At 39.3% G+C, this 26828-nt stretch overlaps 3 protein-coding genes and 1 non-coding gene across 5 annotated transcripts; 2 read left to right on the top strand and 2 right to left on the bottom strand.

Moving 5' to 3' along the window:
- The first annotated feature begins 6357 nt into the window (after positions 1–6357).
- Positions 6358–6522, top strand: LOC119077532. Its single transcript, XR_005087829.1, has one exon. It is a non-coding gene; the product is annotated as a U1 spliceosomal RNA (small nuclear RNA).
- A 2342-nt stretch (positions 6523–8864) lies between these two features.
- LOC119077506 (trypsin-like) lies at positions 8865–9919 on the top strand. 2 transcript variants are annotated; one of them, XM_037184736.1, is made up of 3 exons: positions 8865–8955; positions 9029–9650; positions 9718–9919. In XM_037184736.1, the coding sequence occupies exons 2-3, from the start codon at positions 9090–9092 to the stop codon at positions 9859–9861; spliced, it is 705 nt and encodes a 234-aa protein (XP_037040631.1). In that variant the 5' UTR covers positions 8865–8955; positions 9029–9089; the 3' UTR covers positions 9862–9919. The 2 variants fall into 2 exon arrangements, with proteins under 2 accessions (XP_037040631.1, XP_037040630.1); XM_037184735.1 differs by having other exon boundaries at positions 8866–8947; positions 9010–9650.
- A 1974-nt stretch (positions 9920–11893) lies between these two features.
- LOC119077488 (transmembrane 9 superfamily member 3) lies at positions 11894–19903 on the bottom strand. The gene is made up of 8 exons (XM_037184701.1): positions 19713–19903; positions 14667–14862; positions 14243–14598; positions 14047–14178; positions 13495–13661; positions 12945–13422; positions 12271–12458; positions 11894–12168 (listed from the first exon to the last, which is right to left on the bottom strand). Exons 1-8 carry the CDS (start codon positions 19782–19784, stop codon positions 12024–12026), a joined length of 1734 nt encoding a protein of 577 aa, XP_037040596.1. The 5' UTR covers positions 19785–19903; the 3' UTR covers positions 11894–12023.
- Positions 19904–24859: 4956 nt separating this feature from the next.
- On the bottom strand, positions 24860–25614 carry LOC119077271 (lipase 3-like). The gene is made up of 3 exons (XM_037184418.1): positions 25537–25614; positions 25286–25481; positions 24860–25230 (listed from the first exon to the last, which is right to left on the bottom strand). The coding sequence occupies exons 1-3, from the start codon at positions 25612–25614 to the stop codon at positions 24860–24862; spliced, it is 645 nt and encodes a 214-aa protein (XP_037040313.1).
- Positions 25615–26828: the final 1214 nt, after the last annotated feature.

The raw sequence follows: 26828 nt of genomic DNA, 5'->3' as shown, positions 1-26828 counted from the left end.
TATGAAATTTCGTATTTACATGTCTTATGATACAAGCTTTCGAACGAGTATAATAAGACATGGGTAACTGCCTGCCTTCTGGTCATCTTGGACCAATCAATTATTCCCAGGAACAAAATTCTCGTAGTGATATCTCGTGAAGGCAGGTAGTTACTCATATGAAATTTCGTATTTACATGTCTTATAACACAAGCTGTCGAGCGAGTATAATAAGACACGGGTAACTGCCTGCCTTCTGGTCATTTTGGACCAATCAAATATTCCCAGGAAGAAAATTCTTGGAGTGATATCTCGGGAAGGCAGTCAGCTACCCGGTAGAAAAAAAAATTCCAGATGTCTTACGATACAAGCTTTCAAACGAGTATAATAAGACATGAGTAACTGCCTGCCTTCTGGTCATCTTGGACCGATCAATTATTCCAAGGAACAAAATTCTTGGAGTGATATCTCGGGAAGGCAGCCAGTTACCCGGTTGAAAAAATTTTTCCAGATGTCTTACGATACAAGCTTTCAAACGAGTATAATAAGACATGAGTAACTGCCTGCCTTCTGGTCATCTTGGACCAATCAATTATTCCAAGGAACAAAATTCTTGGAGTGATATCTGTGATATCCCGGATATCACATTTCTTCAATACTTTTATTTCAATGTATAAATTAGTCATATGAAAAGAAATGCGCGAATAAAATGCAAGGTTCGCGGAAATTTACTTTAACTGTGCCAATTTATTGCAGTTCATTTGAGTTCTAATTAATGCAACGTGGCAATTTGATATCTCGGTCAAGTGAGTTTTGTTTTTCGATCTATCCGAACTAAAGTTTTCAGTCCTAATTGGGGACTCGAAAGAGTCGGTCTCTATAAGAGACCAGTAAAAAATGTATTTTGGAAAAAATAACTTAAAAAAAGTATTTTTGGCATTAAAATTAAAATTGTGAATTTGGCATTATTAAAAGAAAATGTGAAACGAAAAGTTAGTGGTTTGATCATGTTTCTGTGACCCTAGAACCCGGGTTATCACATATCTCGGGAAGGCAGCCAGTTACCCGGTTGAAAAAAATTTTCCAGATGTCTTACGATGCAAGCTTTCAAACGAGTATAATAAGACATGAGTAACTGCCTGCCTTCTGGTCATCTTGGACCAATCAATTCTTTCTACCCGGTAGAAAAAAAAATTCCAGATGTCTTACGATACAAGCTTTCAAACGAGTATAATAAGACATGAGTAACTGCCTGCCTTCTGGTCATCTTGGACCAATCAATTATTCCAAGGAACAAAATTCTTGGAGTGATATCTCGGGAAGGCAGCCAGTTACCCGGTTGAAAAAAATTTTCCAGATGTCTTACGATACAAGCTTTCAAACGAGTATAATAAGACATGAGTAACTGCCTGCCTTCTGGTCATCTTGGACCAATCAATTATTCCAAGGAACAAAATTCTTGGAGTGATATCTCGGGAAGGCAGCCAGTTACCCGGTTGAAATTTTTTTTCCAGATGTCTTACGATACAAGCTTTCAAACGAGTATAATAAGACATGAGTAACTGCCTGCCTTCTGGTCATCTTGGACCAATCAATTATTCCAAGGAACAAAATTCTTGGAGTGATATCTCGGGAAGGCAGCCAGTTACCCGGTTGAAAAATTTTTTCCAGATGTCTTACGATACAAGCTTTCAAACGAGTATAATAAGACATGAGTAACTGCCTGCCTTCTGGTCATCTTGGACCAACCAATTATTCCAAGGAACAAAATTCTTGGAGTGATATCTCGGGAAGTCAGCCAGTTACCCGGTTGAAAAATTTTTTCCAGATGTCTTACGATACAAGCTTTCAAACGAGTATAATAAGACATGAGTAACTGCCTGCCTTCTGGTCATCTTGGACCAATCAATTATTCCAAGGAACAAAATTCTTGGAGTGATATCTCGGGAAGGCAGCCAGTTACCCGGTTGAAAATTTTTTTCCAGATGTCTTACGATACAAGCTTTCAAACGAGTATAATAAGACACGAGTAACTGCCTGCCTTCTGGTCATCTTGGACCAACCAATTATTCCAAGGAACAAAATTCTTGGAATGATATCTCCGGAAGGCAGCCAGTTACCCGGTTGAAAATTTTTTTCCAGATGTCTTACGATACAAGCTTTCAAACGAGTATAATAAGACATGAGTAACTGCCTGCCTTCTGGCCATCTTGGACCAATCAATTATTCCAAGGAACAAAATTCTTGGAGTGATATCTCGGGAAGGCAGCCAGTTACCCGGTAGAAATTTTTTTTCCAGATGTCTTACGATACAAGCTTTCAAACGAGTATAATAAGACATGGGTAACTGCCTGCCTTCTGGTCATCTTGGACCAATCAATTATTCCAAGGAACAAAATTTTGTCTGATAATTAATGTCTTATATATGGAACATACGCTAAGTTGAAAGTGTACGACAATTACCATCTAGTTGGTATGAACGATTTAGATCAGAAGAATTATTGTGGACTGGTATGTGAGAGGGCCCGAAAAGGAAAAGTCAAAAAGTTCGAGTGTTCCTTATTCTGCAGTTTTTTTTTCTTCACATTTTTTAGTGTTAACGGACTTGCGTCACGGCCCTTCACTAAGAACTCGTTCAGGAACTAAAAATTCGTTACCCAAAGTGAAGATTTAGACATAATTTATATGAAAGAAGTGTCGAAATCCTCACCAGTGAAACTTAACGAAGAGTTTCTGAACGAGCTCCAAGGCCATGATAAAAACGAATGAATGAACGAAACATTGAACGAAACTTAAGTGAGGTTACGTCTGAAAGTGGTCTATACCAACATACCGTAACCACCTAGTCTGGTGACAGATGGCACTGCAATCCAAGATGGCGTCGAAAACTAAAAAGTGCTTTATAAAATCAATTTTTAGTCTGATTTAGGTAAGTAAAATTTCTAAATTTTCGTTGACCTATGCCGGATCTGCAAAAGATATGTCCTAGCTACACGACAAAAAGACGGCGATGTAATCAATCAATCGTATCTTTTTTATCACAAAAAAGATCGTGCCACCTTTCGAAATGGCGGCTAGTGTATGACCAGAAACGAGTGTAGCGAAAGACGGAATCCGTATTTTTTTTACCAGTGTGGTCAACCGCAGAGATTTATAAGTTGGTTCTAAGGTCATTGACGAAGATTTTAAGGAAAAATTTATAAAGAAATTTGTTGACGTTTAGGCTATGTTCACCTCTGTGCATGAAATCGTCGTCGTTCGTGTTGTCACATTTCGGGTTTACAGTTATTTGGAACAAACCTATTCCCTGAAGGTTTACAAAATATGAAAGAGATAAGTCTAACGAACATAACAAATGTGAACACAGCTTAATAACAATATTTGCTAGACAAGATGTCAACACTGCTAATAATGAAACTGTCACAACAATAAAATCAAAACAATCAACAAAACAAAACAATATTGACAATGGAACGCCGCTTTAGAAAAGCAAATGCTAGCTTACGAATAAGACTATTGAAGAAAAAATATGGACCAGAGAAATGTCAAATCCATGCGGTGGATATCACTGTCTGCCGATACGGGTACGTAGGACCAATAAACGAATTAAGTCCGATGGTTCATTTGTTGCCATTTCCATACAATTCTAGATGTGGAAAATCGACGCCATTATGAAGAGAATATCAATTCGACGAATTGGTACGTCGTCATTGGGAGGAGTTACTAGCTGCAGGAGACAGAATGAATGGGGTGAAGCGTGATGACTAGGGTGTTTGTTGAAGCAACGTATAAAAATGATACGAATGTGCACCAGAAAGCGGTTGATCCTAAGGCGGACGAGAATGCGGTTGATCCTAAGGCGGACCAGAATGCGGTTGATCCTAAGGTGGACCAGAATGTGGTTAATCCTAAGGCGGACCAGAATGCGGTTGATCCTAAGGCGGACGAGAATGCGGTTGATCCTAAGGCGGACCAGAATGCGGTTGATCCTAAGGCGGACCAGAATGTGGTTAATCCTCAGGCGGACCAGAATGCGGTTGATCCTAAGGTGGACCAGAATGTGGATGATACGAACGCAGAATGCGCATGACCCAGCTGCGGACGACGGAGTATCGAGAAAAGTGCTACCTCCGATAAAAAACGAATCTGGCCGAACGGTACTAGTTAGTCTACGCGCTAAACAGATTATAATGCGTTCACGAGACGTAGAAGATCAAGAAGTGAAAATTGATATCAGCCCACTTGATGGCCGTTTAGATTGGCTTGCCTTGAAGAAAGCCACTTTTGGAGACGAGTTTGTAAATATTCCAATTGTAGGTTTACGATGAGTACAGGTTCTGGAACTCATTGCCTTTTATGGTTCCGTTCATTTTTCCAACGAAGAAAGCTGATGGTGAAAGTAAGAATTGTTCACGACACCATCTCATCCGTAAATGACACACGCTCCATGCAAGATTCGGTTGACAAATTGGTGAAATGCGGCACAGACAATGACTTCGAATTGAAAGCTCCAAAGTTACATGTCTAACTTGGAAACGTTGATGGCTACCGTTGATAGATGTCCTGAGCTGAAACTTACATTGCTGCTAAAATGTCGCACAAACGCAGCTGTCTTCTGGCAAAATAAATTCGTCGTTCAGTCGCAACAACTCTGAACGATGGATCGAAAGTCTTGCGTAGAACTTCATTGATTCGGGTCACTGGTAGCACTCACGATTATTCACAATTTTCATTATTCAACTTCACTTCATCCTACATCTTCTACATATTGCACATCAATGGCAAGGGGAAAACGACCAGCCAGAATCATTTAAACAAACATTACATTGCCAGTGGCCAATTTATTTTATTGATCAATAAACAGGTCTTTGCGACCCAATTTAAGACAAATCCAATCATTTCCATATCCACTTCAGCACCAAATCTATATCCGTGCTGATCCCCGAACTCACAAACGACCCAAATGAATCATCGAAAATGTCACAATCCAGAGAAATATTTATCGTGTGGTGATCTTGCAATCTCTTCAATGTTTCGTACAGTTCTGCTCGAATATGTCGGAGTGTAGACGACAGGCCTGTTCGTTCCAAGATTCACTCTGCTTTCGTTCCAATACGATATCGACTGATACAACTTCGAATCCATTTGACGGTGAACGACCTTATGCAGGATAATCTCATCATCATTAATCAACCTTCTCGTCTGGAGTGACATCATGTTTAAATGCTTCAGTCTATTTGCATCATCCGGTTTCCGTAGAAATAGAATTCTAGCATACTCTCGCTGCACTCTTTCTGGAATACCTTAATGTACTTTTCATAAATTGGGCGACATCGCGCATTACAGTTTTTATATCGTCTTCTTACTAGCGAGTTATAAAACGTACAATGTGCTCAAGACCGCAATGGAAGACGAATCCAAGCATTTAATACGCTTTTCTCTTCATTTCACTAATGTGTTTCGCAAACCAAAGCACCAAGGTCTCGTCTTGAGTTAGCTCACACATTACCAATTCGATAGTGTTACATAATCAAGTCTATTCCTCTCAGTCTTACGAGTGACTATAATATTGCAGCACATTTTATGACATCAGGCCCTAACTTGTTCTCAGCACACAGTCAATTTCGAACTGGACAAAACAACAGTCGCCACCGGATACTATTTCCCTCAACAATTTCAAATCGTCTGCGAAAGTATTACTGAGGGTAGACCGGGTAGACTAAATCATTGACGTAAAGCAAATGAAAAAGTAAAGAAAAAGGACCAAATTGAGATCCCTTGGACGGATATACATCTGGATTTTGCACCCTTTCTTACCCTTTCAGAATCAACTCAACAAAATAACATGGTATGGCATATAGCATGCATGATACGAGTTTGCATACCATTCGTACAGCGTGCATATAGTGTGAAATATGTACAAGCAGTGTACATAGTAGGGGTGACCGTATTTGTGCGCTTAAGAAGTGAGTTTGTGGATAAAGTTTAGTTGTTGAGCGAGACATGTATGAGTCTCCAATTGACTAAATTTTTTGTTAGATCTATTCAAAGAATTGCTTTCCTTCATTAAAATCACCATCGACCGGACTTTCACCATAGTACTTGCTGATACGACGGATGAGCGCTTGTAGCTAATTTCGAGAAAATGTTAAAGATGATCTGCGAACACAATTTTTACGAAATTCAAATCATTTCTCCGCTTTCGATCTCATTTTACATTTAAAAACAATTCCGACAAACGACCACACAGCAAATGTTTTCGTTTACCCCTAATGCACACAAAAAGCAGTAACATGTCGAGTTACATCGTACGTTATAATTCGCTAGATCGTTCCGTCGGTGAATTGTCGACTAGCTGTTGAACGACAACGGAAAAGCATACTTACCTGGCGTCGGGATTACGATGATCAACAAGGTCGTTTCCCCTGGTCTAGGCCCATGGCATTGCACTACGCTTGGGCTGAAACCGGCGATTTTTCCTAATGCGAAAAACTCGGGCGTAAAATTTTTGTTAGCAGGGATAAGCGTTCGCGCTGTCCCTAATAAGTGTTTTACAGAAAATAAACGAAGAAGAACGGAGGGGTTTAAAAAGTTCAGTTGACGACGGTGGAATGTTGTGATTGATTTTGAGAAAAATTCAATTGATTCTGTTGATTCGTTTTACATTCTGTCAAAATGTTTGACTCTCTTTGATTTTCGGTTGTTTGTCTTGTATTTGTTGTTCGCAGCGATTTAGTTGAAATTTAGAATAGCGAGAATATTGCAACGGCTGAACAATGGGGTGGAATTTATGTAAACATTACGTGGAAATAGGGTTCGATGAACGTAATATTTTCAAACAGAAGCTTGCTTTTAGACTGTGCATTTATGGAAGGTTTGTTGAGTAGGTACGAGTTGGCTTTGATTTTCGTTGTTGACGTTGTTGACAAGTTCTGTAAGGGAAGGCCACGCAGTCGCGATACCACCTCTGATTTTTCTTCATGTTCTTATTGAGAGACTCGAGTACTATTAGGAACCACATTCAGTTCGCGAATCCATCCAGCCGTTTCGGAGAACCGTCACTCATGGCCGTGCAGGATCGACGAGTCAATTTGAATACAGATTGTTATCGCAACGGATAAAGGGACTAATTCTAAGCTAATTCGTGTTAAAATGGCTTCCCTCGACAACCTGACTACGTAGCCACAGCCAGGAACGGGCACTTGAAGATAGATGATAAATTGAAAATTTTGTCGCAGAGTGACCTTGCTGCAAACAAAATGTCGTAACAGATACTTGTTGTGAGGTTGGTATGACAAGTGTGGTATCGTTAGACTGCAGACTGATCAGGCATTATTGTTTTTTCGCAGACAGGGTCAACCTGTGTATTACATATGGTTCCAAGTTTTACCGAGGATGGTGAAAATAACATTTTTCAAAAATTGTAAAATTCAGACAAATTTTGAAAAATTTATTCTCGGCGTTTAATAGTGCATGGAATCCTCTACCAATATCGCCATTCAAATAGTTTCAAACTCTCTTCATCTTGGACTTTACCTGGCTGTGGCTACGTTGTCCGGTTGTCGAGATAAGCCATTTTAACACGAATTAGCTTAGAATTAGTCCCTAACCTGTTCGTTCAAAACCTTCCTTAACCTAGCACAAATTGAAAACTTTGGTCATTTATATTTGACTCTGCAATGTATGAAACCTAGCGAAACTTGATTTCACAACCCAACGAAACCCCATGTTTCCCACCTTCATAAAAACACATACCAAACGAGCCAATATGTTAATCTATTAGACGTGACACTTATGTACTGTATTCAAGTTATAATGTTGCGTACGCACACTTCGCTTCTTTTTAGAATAAATGGTCCTTATCAACTGCACTAAGAGAGGCAAATTTGTGAGAGAAAATATATGGAATTCTCTCACAAATTCGACTCTACAAGGTTTATATGCGTTGTACGGTAGAGTTATCCCCAACCAAATTTGTGATGTAATTCGCTTCATCTGGTCCACTCATACAACCTCACTGTATCCTACGAGTTTAAACGGTCCAGCTGGAAAACAGCTGAGGCGAATCGCGTCACAAATTCGGTTGGGGTCGATTGTTTTGCAAAAGAACCATTCCGTTCACGAATATTTCGAAATGGACCTTGCTACGTCTGTGTCCTTCGAACTCTTTGTTCTTTGGATGCAAAACAGAATTCCTTAAATTTCCACGAGATTATTAAAAGAAAATACATTTTTCGTTACGTAGCTACTTGAAATGGACTTATGTTCAGGTAAACAACACCTTCTCCTGCTGATTGTGCAGCTGTTGAAAAACCACCTCGGGTTTTCCCGTTAGTAAAAAGTAGTGGTATCAATAGTAGGATGTGTTATTGTAACCTTGGTATCGACTATCGACTCACAGAAAAGCGTCATTAGAGAGGCAGCTATCAATCAAAAAAATAAAGCAGACGCACGAAACTCGTACTTTATCAAAAGTGGATGTTGGCGATAATTCAAAATAAGTTCCAAGATAACTTCTGTATTTGTAGTCATGATATAATGGCTCAGCATTCTACTGAATGGTACTTGACTGATCTGATTGGCTGATTGTATTTCTGCTGTGTTAAGACAAAACAACTGAATTTGTGTGGAGAGTTTTGTACCGTTTTTCGCTTTGCTGAAGGAATCTGAAAGACGAACCCATCAAATACTCTCCACAACTAACGCGATATACGTTCTGTTTTACCCTAACACGGCTGCGCATCTCAATTTTATTCAGCTTCAGTCGTCTGTGTCTAAATCTCAACTCTTCGTCGATGATAAAAACACATTTTGTCGCTGATAACCAATCGATAATGATGAGTGTTTTATCAGTGTTATTGGCTTTATATAAAGCTCGTCGTGGCAGCGTAAAAATTTACAGTCTCAAAGATGAAGCTATTCATTGTACTTGCTGCTATTGTTGCTTGCGCCTTCGCTGGCCCTATTGGTGAGTTAGAAAGAGATTTTTCTACAAATTCAGTGGTAAAAACTAAATCGTTCGGTTGTTAGAATCCGAGGATGCATATCTCGACGAGGATGTACCTCTCGCTGAGAATGGTCTAGCCGCTTTGCTCGCCGAGCACGGTGGAATGGTCCCAATGGGAGAAGGTAATGGTCGCATTGTAGGCGGTGACGCTGTCAGCATCAACAACTTCCCATTCACACTTTCACTGAGACGTCTGGGCAGTCACCGTTGCGGCGCTTCACTCATCAGAGCAAATAGAGCATTGTGCGCTGCTCACTGTACAGTTGGAATTGGCGGTACTGGTTTCGAACTTCGTGCTGGATCTACCCAACATGCCAGCGGTGGTCAAATCCAGACATCCACTTCCGTTCTTAACCATCCAAGTTACAACGCAAATACTTTGAACAACGACATCAGTATCGTTCGCGTAGGAGCCAACTTCAACACCGGTTTAGCTGGCATTGCTGTTATTGGTCTACACGCTGCAGGAGCTGGTGTAGCTGCTGGATCCACTGTTACTGTTGCCGGATGGGGTGCAACTTGTGAAGGTTGCGCAGGATCAGCAGGTTTACGTGCTGTGAGCAAACCAGTTGTAGCAAACGCTCAATGTAACACCAACTATGGCGGTGGCATTACTGCCCAAATGTTGTGCGCTGGATTCGCTGCTGGTGGCCGTGATGCTTGCGTAAGTTTTTCGCGATGAATTCGTTGTTCGACGAGTTTTTTCAACTAAGTTCTTATCACATTTGTAGCAAGGAGACTCTGGTGGACCACTCGTCCAAGGAAACACCCTTGTCGGCGTTGTTTCATGGGGTCGTGGATGTGCTCGTCCAAATCTACCAGGAGTCTACGCTCGCGTTGCTTCATTCACAACCTGGATTAACAATAATGTGTAAAATCGCTCTATGAATGAAAATATACGTTTGAATTGTCCGAATTGCATACTGAAAAATCGAAAGTTGTTTTTTATCGTCCTGTAGTCAGGCCTGTAGTGGTGGCATCTCACTTCTTCAAAGCGAACGTGAACTGTTCGAGCACAAAGAATTATCCGAATTTTAGAAGATAAGACACGACATGTGTCAACGGTTATTGACATCGACAAATATCAAACAAAAGCTCAAAATCGATTCCAATTCATTGCTGAACTTCGCAATTCGAGCCAAGATGAAATTTGTTCTTAAACATTTGCGTCGGAATCGAGGAATCCGTCCCGGTTCGGTCATATTTTCAATACAATTTTCGGAATTTGCGGCATTTTCATTCAGAGCTATGTGATGGATAATTGGATATTACACGCTGAGTGCGTTCTTTTCATCGAATTTCATGAACTTTCGATAGTCTCAACATGTAAAATCCGTTACAAAACTCAAGATAACAGTGAAAGGTCGGCTTCGCCTCGGTCCAATTACATTCACATGAAAACTCGACTTCTCAACTTTTTATCGTTTGATACGTAAATGGCTATTGATACGTAAATCACGCATATCGATCACCGAATGAACTCACCTTTGTTGTTCAGTTTACTTTGCGGAAATATTGTAGCAGGAAATAGATCTCTTTAATGAGATGATGCTTTTGTTCAACGCGTATTGAATGGAAAGGTATAACCCCAGCACGGTAGTAAACTTTTGAATCCACGGCCTATTTTTGGCAATTAAATTTACCGAAAATTTACCGAACATCGTTTTCGGTAAATTAAACAAAATTGGTCACACAGGGGAATCATGTTCCTTGATATCTCAGTGCGAAAATTCTTAATTTTCTGTTGCTTTATCGAACTAACTTTTCGTTATGATCAGAACGAGAGTTTGAAAGACCACTTAATTATGGACCATTATGACGTAGAAGTGTTTTGAAGGGGACACTTCAATTGAATGAAGAACTTGCGGGAACTGCAAATAATCGTTGACACAAAAGAATTTCTCCTTCATTTGTCACTTCCCGCAAGTTTGAACAAAAGACAGGTTCCCGCAAGTTTGACAAAAACCCCGTCATAAGAGTCTATAACTTGCCTTGGAGTACTTGTCATTGTATATTTTCATATAGAGTGTTAAAAGAGCGGAAAAAAGAGAAAAAGGCCACTTTACAACTGGTCCCGAAGAGTGATTTGTCAAAAATTGTATGTAAAAGTCCAGTTAACTAGGTATAAACCAGTTAATTTAACAGAGCCAGGTGGAGGCACACTCTTTTTTTGATATTCCCTTTTAGCACTCTTTAAAGTGTTGACGAAGAGATATTTTGGCTCAGCAAAACAGTAGCCTTGAGGGCAATGTAATTATGGGAGAAGAAACACCTATACAGTGTTAAAAGAGAGTAGAGTTTTTGACATATCACCAATCGAGCTCCGTTAAGTTAACTAGTTTTCCCCACTGTTTTTATGCTCTTTTAACACTATATACCAGAAATCAGACTTCGAATATTCGAACGTTGAATTTCGATTTGATTTTCTTCATAAATCTTTCACATTGCCCTAGCTAGAGGCCAGTTAAATTTATTTGATCTTCGCTCTCCGTTAACACTGCATTGATATTGCTTGATTTCCATTTACCAAGAAAAGTACTCAGTGTGAGAGACAAAATTGACAATTTTTGCTTTATTTGACAGCTTGCTCTCTCACGGCTCTCTCGCGGAGTACTTTTTGTTGAGTAGAATTAATTAATAATTCCGAATCGAGAGACCCTGACTTTCAGTCGAGGCAATTTCCGGTAGATAAAATCCTCGATAATAGGGCCGGGTCCAGTGATATTCGGTACCAATCGGCAGCCAATTACGGGGTAGTAATATTTACCTCATCTCGAATCTCGCAGCGAGACTGGACTGTCCACACGAACCGAAATTATCTCATTGACGAAAGAGTAAGACAAAAAATGATTTTCATTTCTTCGTCGAAAGAGAAGTTCTATTTATTTTCAGTCTCCCTTTTTTTTCACTTAGCACAGCGACCAATTTCATTTTTTTTTGTTTAAATTTTTAATTTTTAAATTACACCGAACGGATACAAAAGCCGAGACCACAACATCTCGGATTCAATACACACATCCTGGGGGTTGGTGTGTTCTTAGTCTATTTTTACATTCGAATAAATTTTACGTACGAATATACTTGTGCCAATGTAGCCGACCGTTCCGCAAATGATACCCAGTGCACCGCTGAACAATGCCATGTAGCCGAAGTAGAATGACGTTTGAAACAGTCCGTACATTCTGTGAATTGGAAAAAGATTTTTTTTTTTTTTTGGTGAATTTCTGTCGTTGTATCACAGGCCAGAAGCGGACGGACTTGCCGGCCTCATTCACAAAACTCACTTTGTTTTGAAGAAGAAGTAGTAAAAGGAATAAATATACACGTAGATGGCTGTTGATGCCGCCGACAGGAAACTGGTCCATTGCCATCGGTAGTCCTCTGCGTTCAGCAGGAAGTAAGTACAAACGATTGTGACGCAAACGACGACTATCATCAATATTAGGAAAACCAGCAACATGAAACCGTAGACCTATTGGCAGAGAGAGAGAGAGAGAGAGAGAGCGAAACGATTGGTCATTTTTGAAAATGATTAACGTTCAGAAACGATGGGACGTTCATTAATTTGTGGGCAATGGCAGTCGATTGACAATAGGGATTATTTGAAATCCAAGGATGAGTCATGATCACAAACACCTTGCGGCGTTTGTTGTCATGGCTCCCGTTCGTGACAAAAGACTTTTTTCGACCGCAAAAGAATTGTCTCAGAGAAATGATAACAGATGGCGCTGCACAACGCCATCTGCTATCATTTCTCCGAATTGTCTAGATTTATCAAAACTCATTCAATAGGAACGTCTCCCAGGGACGGACTGGCCATACTGGGCGATCGGGCAATGCCTTTCCTACTTTTCTTTTACATCCCATCTTGGCGCCTTTGTACAATGAGCCTCATGAATCCGATACGCCTTATTGGTAGCCAGTCCGGTCCTGATCAGACCATCACGACCGTACTTACGTAGTAAATTTTGTAAGCCCAGAACGACGTGAAAATGAAGTACATTTCAATGAAGATCGATCCGAACGGCAGCACACCACCCAGCAGCACAATAAAGTACGATTCCATGAACCACTTCTTTTCGGGTATTGGCCGCGGGACGGCATTCACTCGACACGGGAAATCCGGTTGACCATCCAAATTTCGGCCGACAACCGTACCAATCAACGTCAACGGCAATATGACAAATATGCAAATGCACGTGACGGCCACCATCGTACCGAACGGTATGGCACGCGATGCATGGTAGTAAATGGCGATGAAATTGATGAAAAATGCGGTGCCGCACACACAAACCGGTATGAGGAATGCCGAGACGAGCATTTGTTTGATCCACACTTTGCCGCCCTGACGCGAGTACAACGAACCGCCGAAATATCCGTTAACTGGTGACGTTGCTGCGTACGCGAATATTGCCGTTGATAGCATTGATCCTCGTCTGAAACAGAGAGAACAAACATTAGGAACGTCTCCGGCGAGAAAATTGAAAAAGCGCAACCGCGCAACTCACTCGGTGTAGAGTTCACCGAAGATTGCAAAAACAATGACACAAAGTACGACGGTTGTCAGTTGGTAGCCAGTACCGACCAATGCGGAGAAAAACATATTGTGTGACGGCGACCGGAACACGTCTCCATGCACTTGTTTCCATCCATACTCGTCACCCAGGTCACGTTCCTGAAATGGAGATTCGAATTTTGTTAATTTGAGATGCTGGAGACCATTTGAATGGGTCGTCGTAGTGTCATGAACTGAAAACTTTTTGCGGGCCGAGATGTCTCGTCGGTCTAGAAATGATTTCATGCTCGCAAAAATCGACGTAGCGCTGCAACTTCACCGGGATATGAAGTTTAACTCTGCCACATTTAGGACCTTGGCTCCAATGGGAACTTATGAAGTAAAAAGCTCGAAAGCCAGGACAACTTCAACCATTTTGAACTTAGTTGTCGAAGACTCTCGAAAGGTTGTGACTCTCTAAGAAATTGTTGTCATCAAAACGGTTTCAAGACCCCCACAGACACCGCACCATTTCCATAAATCGCTTCTCAGTCAACCCACTCACCATATCGTCCATTTCTTCATCTTTGCTGTATCGCTGGTAGTCCTTCCTCAACGTTCTCATCAGAATCATCGATACCAACCCCACCAGGAATATCACCATCATAAAACTGTTGAATATGCTGAACCAATGGATCTGTATGGCGGACACGAAATTTATGATATGAACGACATCATTCGCATCAATCCACACGACTTACCCTGTGCTGGAAAAACGTCGGATCCAAGTACTTGTCGAAACGATCTTCAAATTTCACGCTACTCGGCTTCCAATTCACTTCGTAAGTAAATTTGATTTTAGCGCCCGGCGTCAGCAGTTCCTTTTTGTCCGTTTGTATGTTAACGTCAACGATGCGCTTGTTGTTGTAGCCAATGTCGAAGCGCTTGTGTGTGTAAATGTAATACTTTTTGTCCTCCTTTTCGCCCACTTTGCCCCATATCGGCAATCCGTCGATGTACATCTGATACCAGTAGTCATTTTTGACTGCGTACGCAAAGGCGCGCACCTTTTCGTCATTCAATTCGACCATACAGATTTCGGTCGCACTAATGTCATCTGGAACGGGTAAACGGAAATTTTATTAGCACACAGATTGAACTGATGGGTACAACGACTCGTAATACCTTTGAATTCAATCTCATAGCCGCTGAATTCTAATTCGACGCCCTGCAACGCTTCGCTCAACGTTTCGTGGTAGTGATTGATGGTTGTCTTTGTGCCGACACAGAACGGCAGCGAGAAATATGCATATGTCTCCTGTCGATTGCTGTACGGGCCGACTGTGTTCATCCATAGCACCACTTCATCGTGCTCGTCATACTGGAAAGACAATGACATTCAGAGGATGAATTGAGAGTGTTGATTCAGGATTGCGACAGATTGCATAAGATTCGTTCAACTTCAATAGTAGCGGATAGCCATGAAGTATCGCCAAAGTCAAATCGACAAAAGATTTTATTTTTGGCGAGTCGTCACATTTTGGCGTTTCTTCACATATTCCATATTTTTCATCATTGTTGGCTGATCTGTTAAATCGTCAGAGTGTGAAGAAACGTCAAGAAAAATCGCTAAAGAGTGAAGAAACGTCATTTTGTGGCTCTCGGCGTTTCTTCACACTCTGGCGTTTTAAGAAAACAATGATGAATTGCCGAGAAACAGACTGTGAAGAGGCGCCAAGAAAAATCGCCAAAGTGTGAAGAAAAACTAAGAAAAAACTAAAAATCGTAAAGAAACGCCGAGAGACACAAGAAATGGTTTTTGAATGGTGTTTCTTCACACTTTGCTGTCGAATTTTTTTTATTTTTTTGGCGATTTGACTTTGGCGATTCTCCACAAGAATTAGTAGGGGACAGTTCACCTTTCAGCAACAGAAAGCATATCGCTGTATCGTAAAGAAATCATTTGTCGATAGCAGATAACCAGTTAGAGGCAAAAGACAAGTTTTCGAACTTACTCCTCGTTAAGAGCAAAGTGAGAGTTCCAAAGACCAGTTACTTATAACTTGACTTGGGGTACTTGTGCTTTCATATAAAGTGTTGATAGAGAGATATTTCGCCTCAGTATAAGATGAGCCTTGACGACAATTGTCGATTTTCAACCAAGGGTGCGACGCGCAACGGATCATATTCAAATTTTTCGAACATAGAAAGTAGTGTCACCGGCATTACGTGCAAATCGCGTATACAGTGTTAAAAGAGCGTAAAAACAATGGAAAAAACCAGTTAATTTAACTGACCTCGATGGGTAATACGTCAAAATTACTACTCTCTTTTAACACTCTATACAGTGTTAAAAGCAGAGAAATGATAAGTTATTACGCCTGTGGCGAGATAGAAGAAACATGTTAATGACAGTTGGCTCGATGGGTGAACACTTTTTTTTGACATTCTCTTTTAACACTATACACTGTTAACGGATCGGACGATCTGCCTGACATAACAATTGACGAAGTATAGGCTGCAGTAGCCGAAATGAAAAACAAAAAGTCTCCCGGTGAAGATGGTGTTCCAGTGTAAGCCATTAAACTAGTCGGCGACTCATTATTGGGTGCAATAACGACTTTGTTTAATCAATGTCTCCAATGGGAAGAAGTACCAGAAGCATGGGAAAATGCAGTGATTACATTGCTGCATAAAAAAGGAGACATTACTAAGTTGGAAAACTATCGACCCATAAGTCTGCACAGTGCAAGTTGTTCATGAAAATCGTTACGAAGAGAAACACCAAGAAGCTCGACTTCTACCAATCTGTTGAACAAGCTGCATTTAGACCAGGATTTAGCACAAACGACCACTTACATGTGACGAGAACGCTAATCGAGAAATGCAATGAATACAAGATTGCTGTGGTCTTGATATTCATAGACCTTGAAAAAGCGTTTGATTCAGTGGAAACATGGTCGATATTGGACTCATTCGACGAGTGCAGAGTAGACTCAAGATACTCTAACACAATTCGATACGTCTATAAAAACGCTACTTCGTGTATAAAACTCCATAAAAGCACGGAAAAATTCAGAATTGGAAGAGGGTACGACAGGGTGACACCATATCACCTAAGTTATTCACATTGATCCTGGTGAGTATGATCTAGATCAGGCGCAAATTATGTAATGAGGAGTCAAACAAAGTCGGAAAACGAAACATTGACCTCTGTCTCGGACATTAAAATTGGTGATTCTGTCATTGAACGAGTCGACGAGTGTGTAAACATAACTAGGTCATAAATTGAAGTTGGGCCTGGACAACGAAACTGTAGAAATAAGGCCGCGTTTGGAAAACTCAGGTTAATTTTCAAAAGCAAAATGAACAATAGTATGAAACGTAAACTAAGAGTGGCACAAAGAGCCATGGAACGGAGTATGCTTGGAATTACGCTCAGAGATAGAATGACAAATCAATGGATTCGACAACAAACAAAAGTCGTTGATGTCATGGAAAGAATTGTATCTTTAAAGTGGAGCTGGGCGGGACATATTGCAAGAAGGAAATACGAACGTTGGACCAAAAAGATCATGAACTGGAGACCACCTAAAACACGACCTAGAGGTAGACCACCAGAGAAATGGAATAATGGTTTAAAGAGAATTGCAGGCGCAAATTGGCAACAAGGGGCAACGGATCGTTCGGAATGGAAGAGAATTGGGGAGGCCTACGTCCAGCAGTGGATGGAAACAGGCTGAAAAAAAGAAGAAGAGAACTGTTAACGGAGCGTAAAAACAGGGGAAAAAACCAGTTAATTCAACTGAGATCGATGGAATTCTGAATTTCGATATCATTTCATTCATAAATTTTTCACAATCTCTCCAGCAAACAAACTGCTTTTATTAAGGTGGTCAAAGAATACTGAGAGTTTCGTTGCTAGAGAGAGTATTGCCATTGACCTTCATTTCCATATCGTACGGGATGGTAATAGTTTAGATTTGATTATTAGCCGAATACACACAAAAATCAGGTAAAGAAAAGGTGGACCCTTGATATTTTACAGTTATTTTGAAATATTTCACTGTATGTCGGGTTGGTGAACAATGTGCAGATATTATTTTCTATTGCAAATAGTTTCTTATTCCTATCAACCGATTGTCTGCATACAGTGAAAAGATTTTTTTTACCGAATCGCTATGCAGAAAAACCGCTGAGAAATTTTACAAGATCGCCTTGGCCGTAAAAAGTACCGATTTTGTACCTTACTTTACAAGGCCCTCAATTTGTTACAATTCCGAAGCGAAATTCCATTGAATTGAATTTGTAATCAAACTTCGAAACAATACGGAATATTTGAACTGTGAGCTCAGCGTTTTATTTAACGAATAGATAAAACTTGTTCAAACATGCTAGATGCAAGGATGGTATGCACGGTAATTTTGCCGAAGTTAGCGTAGCAACCAGGGCCTATTATGTAGAATTAATTCGCAAAATTTGCAAAAATTCACAGAAATTCACAAAAATTTGCACAAATTTGCGCTTCATTTTCAGCACATTTTGCAAGTCTTTGCGTTCTTTTGTCTGCTATAGTACAATTTAAAGTGAATAAAGCAATTAATTTGACTTTGAAGGTGTGTAGAAGTAATTTTTAGAAAAATTTTGCAAATTTGTGGAGAATTTTGTGGGAATTTTTGCAAATTTAATTCTACATAATAGGCCCTGGTAGCAACAGAACATTGTTAGCGGAGACATTCAATAGATGGAGAGATTAACCATTCAATGTATCAAAGTCTACGTTAGCAAGTGGAGAAATGGATCGATTAATGTGGAAGCTGTGAACTTCGATTTCCGATTCCGTCACGTAAAATGAAGTCTTCATTTCTTCGTCTACGTGGCCCCTGATTATTAGTGGATCATTTAAGCCTCCTGGCACTTAAGACTTCCACAGAAGAAATGTCAATTTCATCTTTCGTCACCCATGTCATTTGTTCGGAAATACTTAGACTAATCATACCTAAACAGGATGTTAGTCTAATAAGCGTGGAACCAGGGCCTATTTTCGATAATTTAAATTCTCCAAATTATCAAAAAATTCTTGAAATTATCGAAAAATTATCTAAATTCTCCGAAAATAAATTTAAGAATTTCGATAATTTTTGTAGAATTTAGAGAATTTTTCGATAATTTCGAGAATTTAAATTATCGAAAATAGGCCCTGCTTGGAACAGTCATAATTGTAGTAAAGCAGAGCTCTGCGTAACTGCTTAGGGTAATTGAAAAGGACAGTGAAACATAATCGTCTCGATCCTAAGATCAAAATTCCCAATGAAAGTACAGAACAGGTATGGCCAATCGAAAAATTCATCTTAAACGCACTCACAATTTGTGTCAAAATAATATGAAAATGAGTGCGATTCATGGCGGAAATCAAATTTTTATGTCCTCCGGGCGAGTGATAGACCATACCTGTTTTACACTTTCATTGAAAATTCCCATTATTGTGGAGCTAACCTTTCAGAAACGGCTAGCGTAGGGCTCTATGATCGTTAAAACTGTCGTTCAAAGTATCACCTTTGGCTTGATACAAAATCTTGGACTGAGGTCACCGTTTATTTTAGTCATTGCAGTCCACACCCGATTGTTAGCCGATCCTGAAAAGTTTAAAACGTTCTCATTGTTCGCCGGTGAGATATAAATCGAAATCAGAGATTGGCCTACGCAGTAAATCATCGCCGGTTATTTCCACGTACAATTTAAAACGAATCTCTGAAAATTGAAAATTCCAATCAGAATGTTGCTGTCGTGTAAATTTCACCGTCAATTAAACTCTAATCAATTCGGTTGGTTGCTTTTTATTGGCATGTAAGGTCTCTCTCACTGATTGTGATAAGCGATAATTTTATGGTTCAACATGGATGGTTGGTTTCGTATTGGAGACACATGCGAACCGGACTGGAAATGAAAACATTTTGTTGGGTAAACAAACGGCAGACGAAGGGAATTATTCCTGACAAAATCTATCGAAACATGGTTGTTCCATGCTACAATTTCAATGGCAATGGATGCGCCAATTAACTTTTTTATCAACTGGGCAGACTGGCGAAATCACAACAAAACAATTACGACAATACGTTGGCCCCGGTGGTGTAGCATCCAGCGAATGTGCATATATCGCAATGTGTGTGATGTAGATGTGTAGATGGTAGAAACAACGGGACAAAAATAATATTCTGTCGAACCACTTACACTGTGAGTATGCTCGTCTCCTAGAACCGCCGATAAACACAGAACTACGATTGTTATCACTGCTTTACGCATATTTTATTCTAATTACTATAACCGAAACGACGACACTTTTATTTAGACCGAGTCAATCATTTTTATTGCAAAGCTGAAAAATATCCTAAACACGTCAACTTGTCAATGCACAGAGAACATTCAGAGGCTATAACGTCGACGCATTTTCGAGGCGGCATCGACTTATGTCCGAAAATTTGGCGCAATTTTCCGGATTTGAATTTTTGTATGGAAATTTGGGTTGAACGCAGAGAAATGATAACTGGTCAGTGTTCACTTGATTTAATGAATTTTGTTTTGACTAAAAACTATTATTCCGCTAAAAAGTCCGTATGCCGAACTATGTAACCGACTGTGATTGTCTTTGCTCTTAAGAGGCACCGGTAATAAGCTACACGGAGAGAAATCTTGCGTTTATCACAAAGGTAATTTAGGGACAACGATAGTCTAAACCGTAGAAAAATTCCTTCAACAATTGTATCAAACGTAATCGTTTTGTGAGAAACGTCAATTCGCGGTTATCACAAACGAAAATGGCCAACAGAACTAGTCCAAAACAGAATATTTTTTGTACAAAAGAGAGTTTTTTGCAATAAACGAAAATCCATGCGAAAATCCTTTTTTACAAAATCGTTTTTCACAAAAGTAGTCCGTTTCGGCTTTTTTCTCCGTGTAAAATTGTAGTAATTGTAGTCAGGGATCTACACATGGCTAAATTGTTGCCTAAATTTCGGGGCAAATTTATTATTATTTTGATAATTTTGGACTTTTTAGAAAAAGTACGACCATCGTTTGGTGTTAAAATGTGTTAGCTTTCAGTTAAAACTTAAATGTTTGTTGTGATGTAACCTCAGTCCGAGAAAATAAGTCAAAATAAGTGTCAATTTTCTGGTGCACTTTTTCCCCCAACGATGTATGTTATTTTAGGCTCTTGTAAACTGTGAACTCACACACGATTTTTCGATACCAACATTTTGTAAAAGGAGTCATTAAGTCGATGACAGGACAGGGCTAAAAAGCATTTGCAGCATTAAACTTGCGCGTGTCATTTTACCTTTTACGTAGTTCAAGAGTTCGTTCTTTTTGTACTGTGTGCCAGATTCCCCGAAGCATCACAAAAACCTTCGTCTGAGTCCAAATTCTTTGGAAAAGTACTTTTTGTATTCTCAATTACAATCAACCATAAATCATAAATTAAATACATGTGTGAATTACGGCCCTCGCTCCGCTCCAGTTTTAGTACTAACAACTAACATCTTTCAGTACTATATTTATAGTACCACTTGCTGGAAGTGCTTTGCTTCCATTAAATATGCCAAGAAAATCTTGCAGACTAAAGTCAAGTATGCAACCAAGTGACATGAAATTCTCAAAAGTTTTTACAGATGGCCCATACATCTTCTGTCAAAATTTCATTTCAACGAATAGATCAAGTCCAATGTTATTCGAAATGTCAAAATTCATCCACAGAGAACCCTAACCTCAACGTATGTGCAGTGAAAATGAGCGGGCCCTTTGCTCATGTTTGAAAATAGAAACAAATGAATTTATTTATTCAAAGCGAAAAAAAAGACTGCTCACATACGGCGCAGTCAATAAAAAAACGATCTTTTCAATCAACAAATATTACAATAAATAAAAATCATCCGCTCTATTACTTCCTAAAGTTCCAAGAATACATGCCGCATTGCCTCTTTGTATAGCAATAGAAATTTTCTGCAACAGATAATCTTTGGAACGTGGCTCCCCTGATGCTCTCTTCATCAACGATCCCAACTTGTCAATAAATTTCTTTGTTTCTGGACCCATACAACCTAATGATTCAAAGGTAAGGGGGGTAAATAAATAGTTTTCTTTAAGACGTATATAATGATTATGCTTAAATCTCTCCGCTTTATCTGCAATAGACCCTGCTTTCTTAGAGGATTCACTGATGTATGAAGGAGCCAAAGTATCACGTATTGTTACATCCCATAAAAGTGATTTTCCATGACTCCACGGAACTACTGTCATACCATCAGGTCTTTTACCGTCGTCTCTAGAAATACCAGGTGGTTGCAAAATATTGGGAAATCCTGCAGAGGAAAATGCATGACCAAAAATATTATTGACAGAATCGTGTTTAGCAATAATCCCTATCTTTAATTTGCACGATAAACCATGCAAACCGTCCTTCTTAACCACAGCACCACAATTACACTTGTACTCTTCACACAACTGGGATCCTAAACGAAGACCAACAGCAATTCTCGCTGCATTGTTATCTAATAGTAAACCTAGTTGACTCGATGGGACAACCTGCAGCCACTTTGAAGATTCTTTTGTAGATGACGCAAGTAGTCTAGCACGAGTAACAGGTTCACTAGAATCTAACATCTCGCTAAAACTGCTCCTAATCACCGGTAGGTCCCAGTTTCGTTGCACCTTTCTCATTTCATCATTATCTGGAATAAAATCGTTAGGAATGGTATCTACTATGCTTGAAATGTCATCATCAATTATTCGCAAATTAAATTTACTCAAAATTTCATTCGACAAATCAGATGATGAATACACAGATGACAGATAGGCAGGCATTGCCAAGTCTTCAACTTTCCAAATCCCCAATCCACCAAAAACTAAAGGAAGAGAAGCTTGATCCCAAGCAAAATCTGACAACCTAACATTCGTAATCGCCTCAAGCGTAGAACGGAAAATCTCGTCAACACTTTTCAAACGATCGCGCAGCGAAAAAGTCCTGCAAGTACGCAACAAATAACTAAATTAAAACAAATGTTTTAATGGTTTTTATGGCTTTCTTGTAAAATAATAAGCTTAAACACTTACGCGATACAAGAAACAATCATAATTTCACCTTTTATACATTGGAAATCTATTAAATTAAACGTTTTTGTAGATCCGGAAAAAACATAAAATTAAACGGCATCTCAATAATTTCAATTTTTTTTCACCGAGTTGAGGTTAGGGTTCTTTATCCATTGAGAACCCTAACCTCAACTAAAAAATCGACGACACTAGAAACGAAGACTTTCTGAAGAAACGTCGATTTCCTGAAAAAGAGGTGAATAGTCCAAGGTTCTGAAAGAACCAGGTTAAGAAACCCACGAAGGCTGGTGACACCGAAATCGATAAACGCACTCAGTACAGATTGTGTGTGAAACCAACTTGAAGAAAATGTTTTTTAGGAAAATTCGTTTTTTTTTTGTTAAGTTGCCATTCTCATATAAACTTCGTAGCCGCTGAACTCAATTTGTGTGGCACGTGTGGCATCGCCTTCGCGATCAACTCATAGTTGTTTTAACCTGGTTCTTTCAGAACCTTGGATTTCACACACAATCTGTACTGAGTGCGTTTATCGATTTCGGTGTCACCCGCCTTCGTCGGTGTCTCAACCTGTTCTTTCAGAACCTTTGAATAGTCGACGATTCTTCATGAACTCACCTTTTTCTTCAGGAAGTCGTAATTTTTTGACGTTTTTTTAAAATTTCGTACATGGAATTCCCTTCTGCAAAATGTTAAAAACGGCGATTTCCTGAAGAAAAGGTGAGTTCTCGAAGAATCGGCGACTACTCACCGCTTTTTCCGGAACTCGCCATTTTATCAGAAAGTCGTCATTCGAAAGCAGAATTTACATACTTCTAGATACTACCATTTGATCGGAATTCTCCACCGGCGTTTGCATTCGCATCCAATGAATCAATTATTATTTTTGTACGTTTTCAAAGATCTTACATTTTCACCAACACAATGTTTTTAGATGTAAAATAATAAGAAGAGTGAAGCTAGTTCTATATTTTTCATATAGTGTGAGAAGATTTTGTATTTTAAAGACATATTCCGTGAGATTCCTGTATGTCAGGAAAAAATATTTGATTCGAAGAAAATGTTTACTGATTTGAACTTAAACGAAACAAAGGCACGAACAAAACAGCCAATTCATTTACAGTAGCGATTGATTAAATCCAAAATCTTACTGTTGACAGCTTCATCTACATTTTTTGCTGCTAAAAAGTCGAAGTGATTGTAGCCGGAAATTTTATCGATGCCAATCGTCCATGGTCTAAATTTTTCGATTAGTTTCTCGACGTCCTTAAACATTTAAATTACAATGAAAGTCAGTTGTAGATATCTGAATGATCGAACATACGAGGGGGAAACGACTCCGGAAAATCCTGTCCAAAAAAAATCTTTGAAAATCCTTGAAAATCTCGTAAATTAAATCTCAAAAATCATTGGAAAATCCCGAAAATCTCAAGAATATTTGGAAATCAAAATCCTGTCACACCCATTTTGGATGTCGCTTCCCCCTCGTGAACATACTTGATAGTTTGTGACTAAGTCAGTAGTTCCATAAAGAAAATGAATTTTAGTTCTAACATTCGACAGCTGATATTGTGGCGGAGTAGATTGGTTGTAGATTAAAAGGTTTTTGTCCTTTTTGTAATCGAATTGAAGAAATCTGTCTTTTGACAAAAAATGTTCTGAATGAAGTAATGGGATTTCCAGTTTCATAAATTCATCTTACCTCCACCTTTGATCAATTGGGCGAAATGAAGTAACTGCATTACACTGACCGTATTCGGTATATGTTGGAAAATGTTTGTTAAAGTGGGGTACATTAAAATTACCTGCAATCAGGTGTGAGTTTTGATAAAAACAAACGCGAAGAAAAATTTGTTACGAAAGCAGAGAGATGCTAATTTGACGACTGGGTCGAATTCTCTCTCAAAAACCCAACTGTCAATCGACATATTCCCTCTATCTGGTCTATCCGCTCTATCCGTCGAAACGACCCAGTCGTCATATTAGCATGTCTCTGTACGAAAGACGTAAATTTAAACGAGAAATCTCGCCTGTACTTGATTTTTTTTTGCAAATTTAAGATAAAAACAAAATTGCCTGATTGATATGTTGACTTGGACCAACTGTTACGTAAAATATCTGCTTACAAATTTCCATTGTCATTGGTGACTTCGAACTGCATAAGTATCCACCGAGTCTTGCAAGTTCATTGCTTATAGGAGGCAATTTTACTATTCCTACAGCAGCTGTGGCATCCTACAGAATATATCGAATGTTTCTTTACTTTGTTTCGACTACCACTTCTTTACCTCTAACGGTTCGGAGAACATCACACCGGTTTTTAAAAGAGGTGCAGCGTTAGTAAAGTACACAGAAGGTGCCATTAGATGCAACGTTTTCAATTTCTTATTATACCGAGGAAACAACGACAACATTGCCATGACAACAGTTGTACCTTGCGAATGACCAACAAAATGCACAAACGTTTGATTAGTTTTCATCAAAACGTAGTCGATGATGGCTGGCAGATCGTACTTTACTATTTCATCCAAACTGAATTGCCAGTACTTTGAAGACGTTGGTAACAAGTGTTGATGGTGCGAATAGTCCGTACCCCTTACATTTATCAACCAAACGTCACAGCCGTGATTAGCCAACTTAAATGCTTCGCAGACGATCAACAAAAAAAAATTGCCAAAAATTTAAAATTTAGTTTTTACTTATTGAGTTCTTTCTGGGAATGCCTGGACCAGTTATTACGAATGCGTAACTAGATGCGCCTAAGCCGTGAAGGATTACGACGACTTTGCTAGAGATGCTATCAGATGGGATTCGATGAAGTTTTAGAATGTACTTATCGAATGTAGTCACACTGTGCACTTCGTTTCGATAGCCTTCGGCAGATAATATATCGGACTAAAACAGAAGTTAATTGGAACTCATTAATGGAAGTAAGAGTTAAAGCACCTACAACAGAATCCATTGGCTTGGTAACGGCGGCATAATTGACAATAATGAGAAAGTTGAGCAACACAATTGAGTTATCCATTTTGCTTAAGCCAATTAAAATATTCCGATTCGACCGAAATGTCCAAAATCTCATCTAGTGTCACAATGACACTCGTCTAGTGAATTCAATAACGAACAATCATTCATTAATTCGTCAATTTTTACCGAAATATAACGTCTTACACAAAATCCAACTGTGATGTCCCGTCGTACCCTCGAAGCAGAGTTTCAGAATTTCTCTCCTGCTCACGTTAACACTTTCTACTACGATTAGTTCGCACTCAACTTGTACCTTTACTATAAAAACAGTCCGGATACAGTTCACCTCTAATAGCCGCTGCAGCAATCAAAAATATATTTCGTCGGTACATTTTCCACTATTTAAACGTAATAATTTCGCGCACCATGTGTATGTGGGTGCCTAGCAACGGTCTAATAATGAAATTTCAGTCAGAAGCCATTTAAACATACAATTGCTAAGTGTGTGAACCGGATAATGCAGAGTTAATTAGACGATCAGAGCCACCGGAAGGATCAAGCAAATGTTTATAGATTCTTGAATCAGATTCACCTTTTATGAAGTCGATATCATGGCACGGTATTAAGGTGCTGTGACGCAACGACGCAAGTACCGCAAGTCTCACAACAGTACAAAGATTCATTTTTTTTTCGTTTGTACTGCGGAGCGAGTATACATCAACTTCTTGCCTCCTCCCCCCTTGAGCGGAATAGCACTCACATTATTTTTCCCGTAATCTACGAGTCAGTGAGATTCTAACGAGTAGTCACTCATCAAAAACGGTTGAGTAAAACCGGAAAAATTTTGAAAATTGATTTTTCATGTGGGAAATCACAAATTTATTCATTTTGAGATGACACATTTTGCCCTACCACGGTTCCCCTCAACCGAAATAAAGTTTTATTTTTGGGTATCCAAAAAATGAGTGTTGATATGGATGAAGGGACCCCTAAGGACTATAAAACAGGTTTCCTTCACTCCAGGTCTGCTGATCTCCCCATAGTAAAATTTCAAAATTCGTTTTTTTGAGGCATCTATGGTAGGTTTTCAATCTTTTTTAGCTTATATTAAGATCCCTGAGCTCAGAAACAGCTCAGTGAGTCCGTCAATGAATTTTATGGAAGAGAAAAATAATGCATTCATAGCCGCAACACTAATTTTTAAAATTTCGTCGATTCCGTTCTGCGACTCATAAATCGACTGCAAACCATTGACTAACATCTACAAACAAGTTC

This window comes from Bradysia coprophila, unplaced genomic scaffold (genome assembly GCF_014529535.1).
Source record: "Bradysia coprophila strain Holo2 unplaced genomic scaffold, BU_Bcop_v1 contig_235, whole genome shotgun sequence".
NCBI classification, from domain to species: domain Eukaryota; kingdom Metazoa; phylum Arthropoda; class Insecta; order Diptera; family Sciaridae; genus Bradysia; species Bradysia coprophila.
Note: the sequence above shows the minus strand (reverse complement) of the source record. Positions and strands in the feature narration are given on the sequence as shown.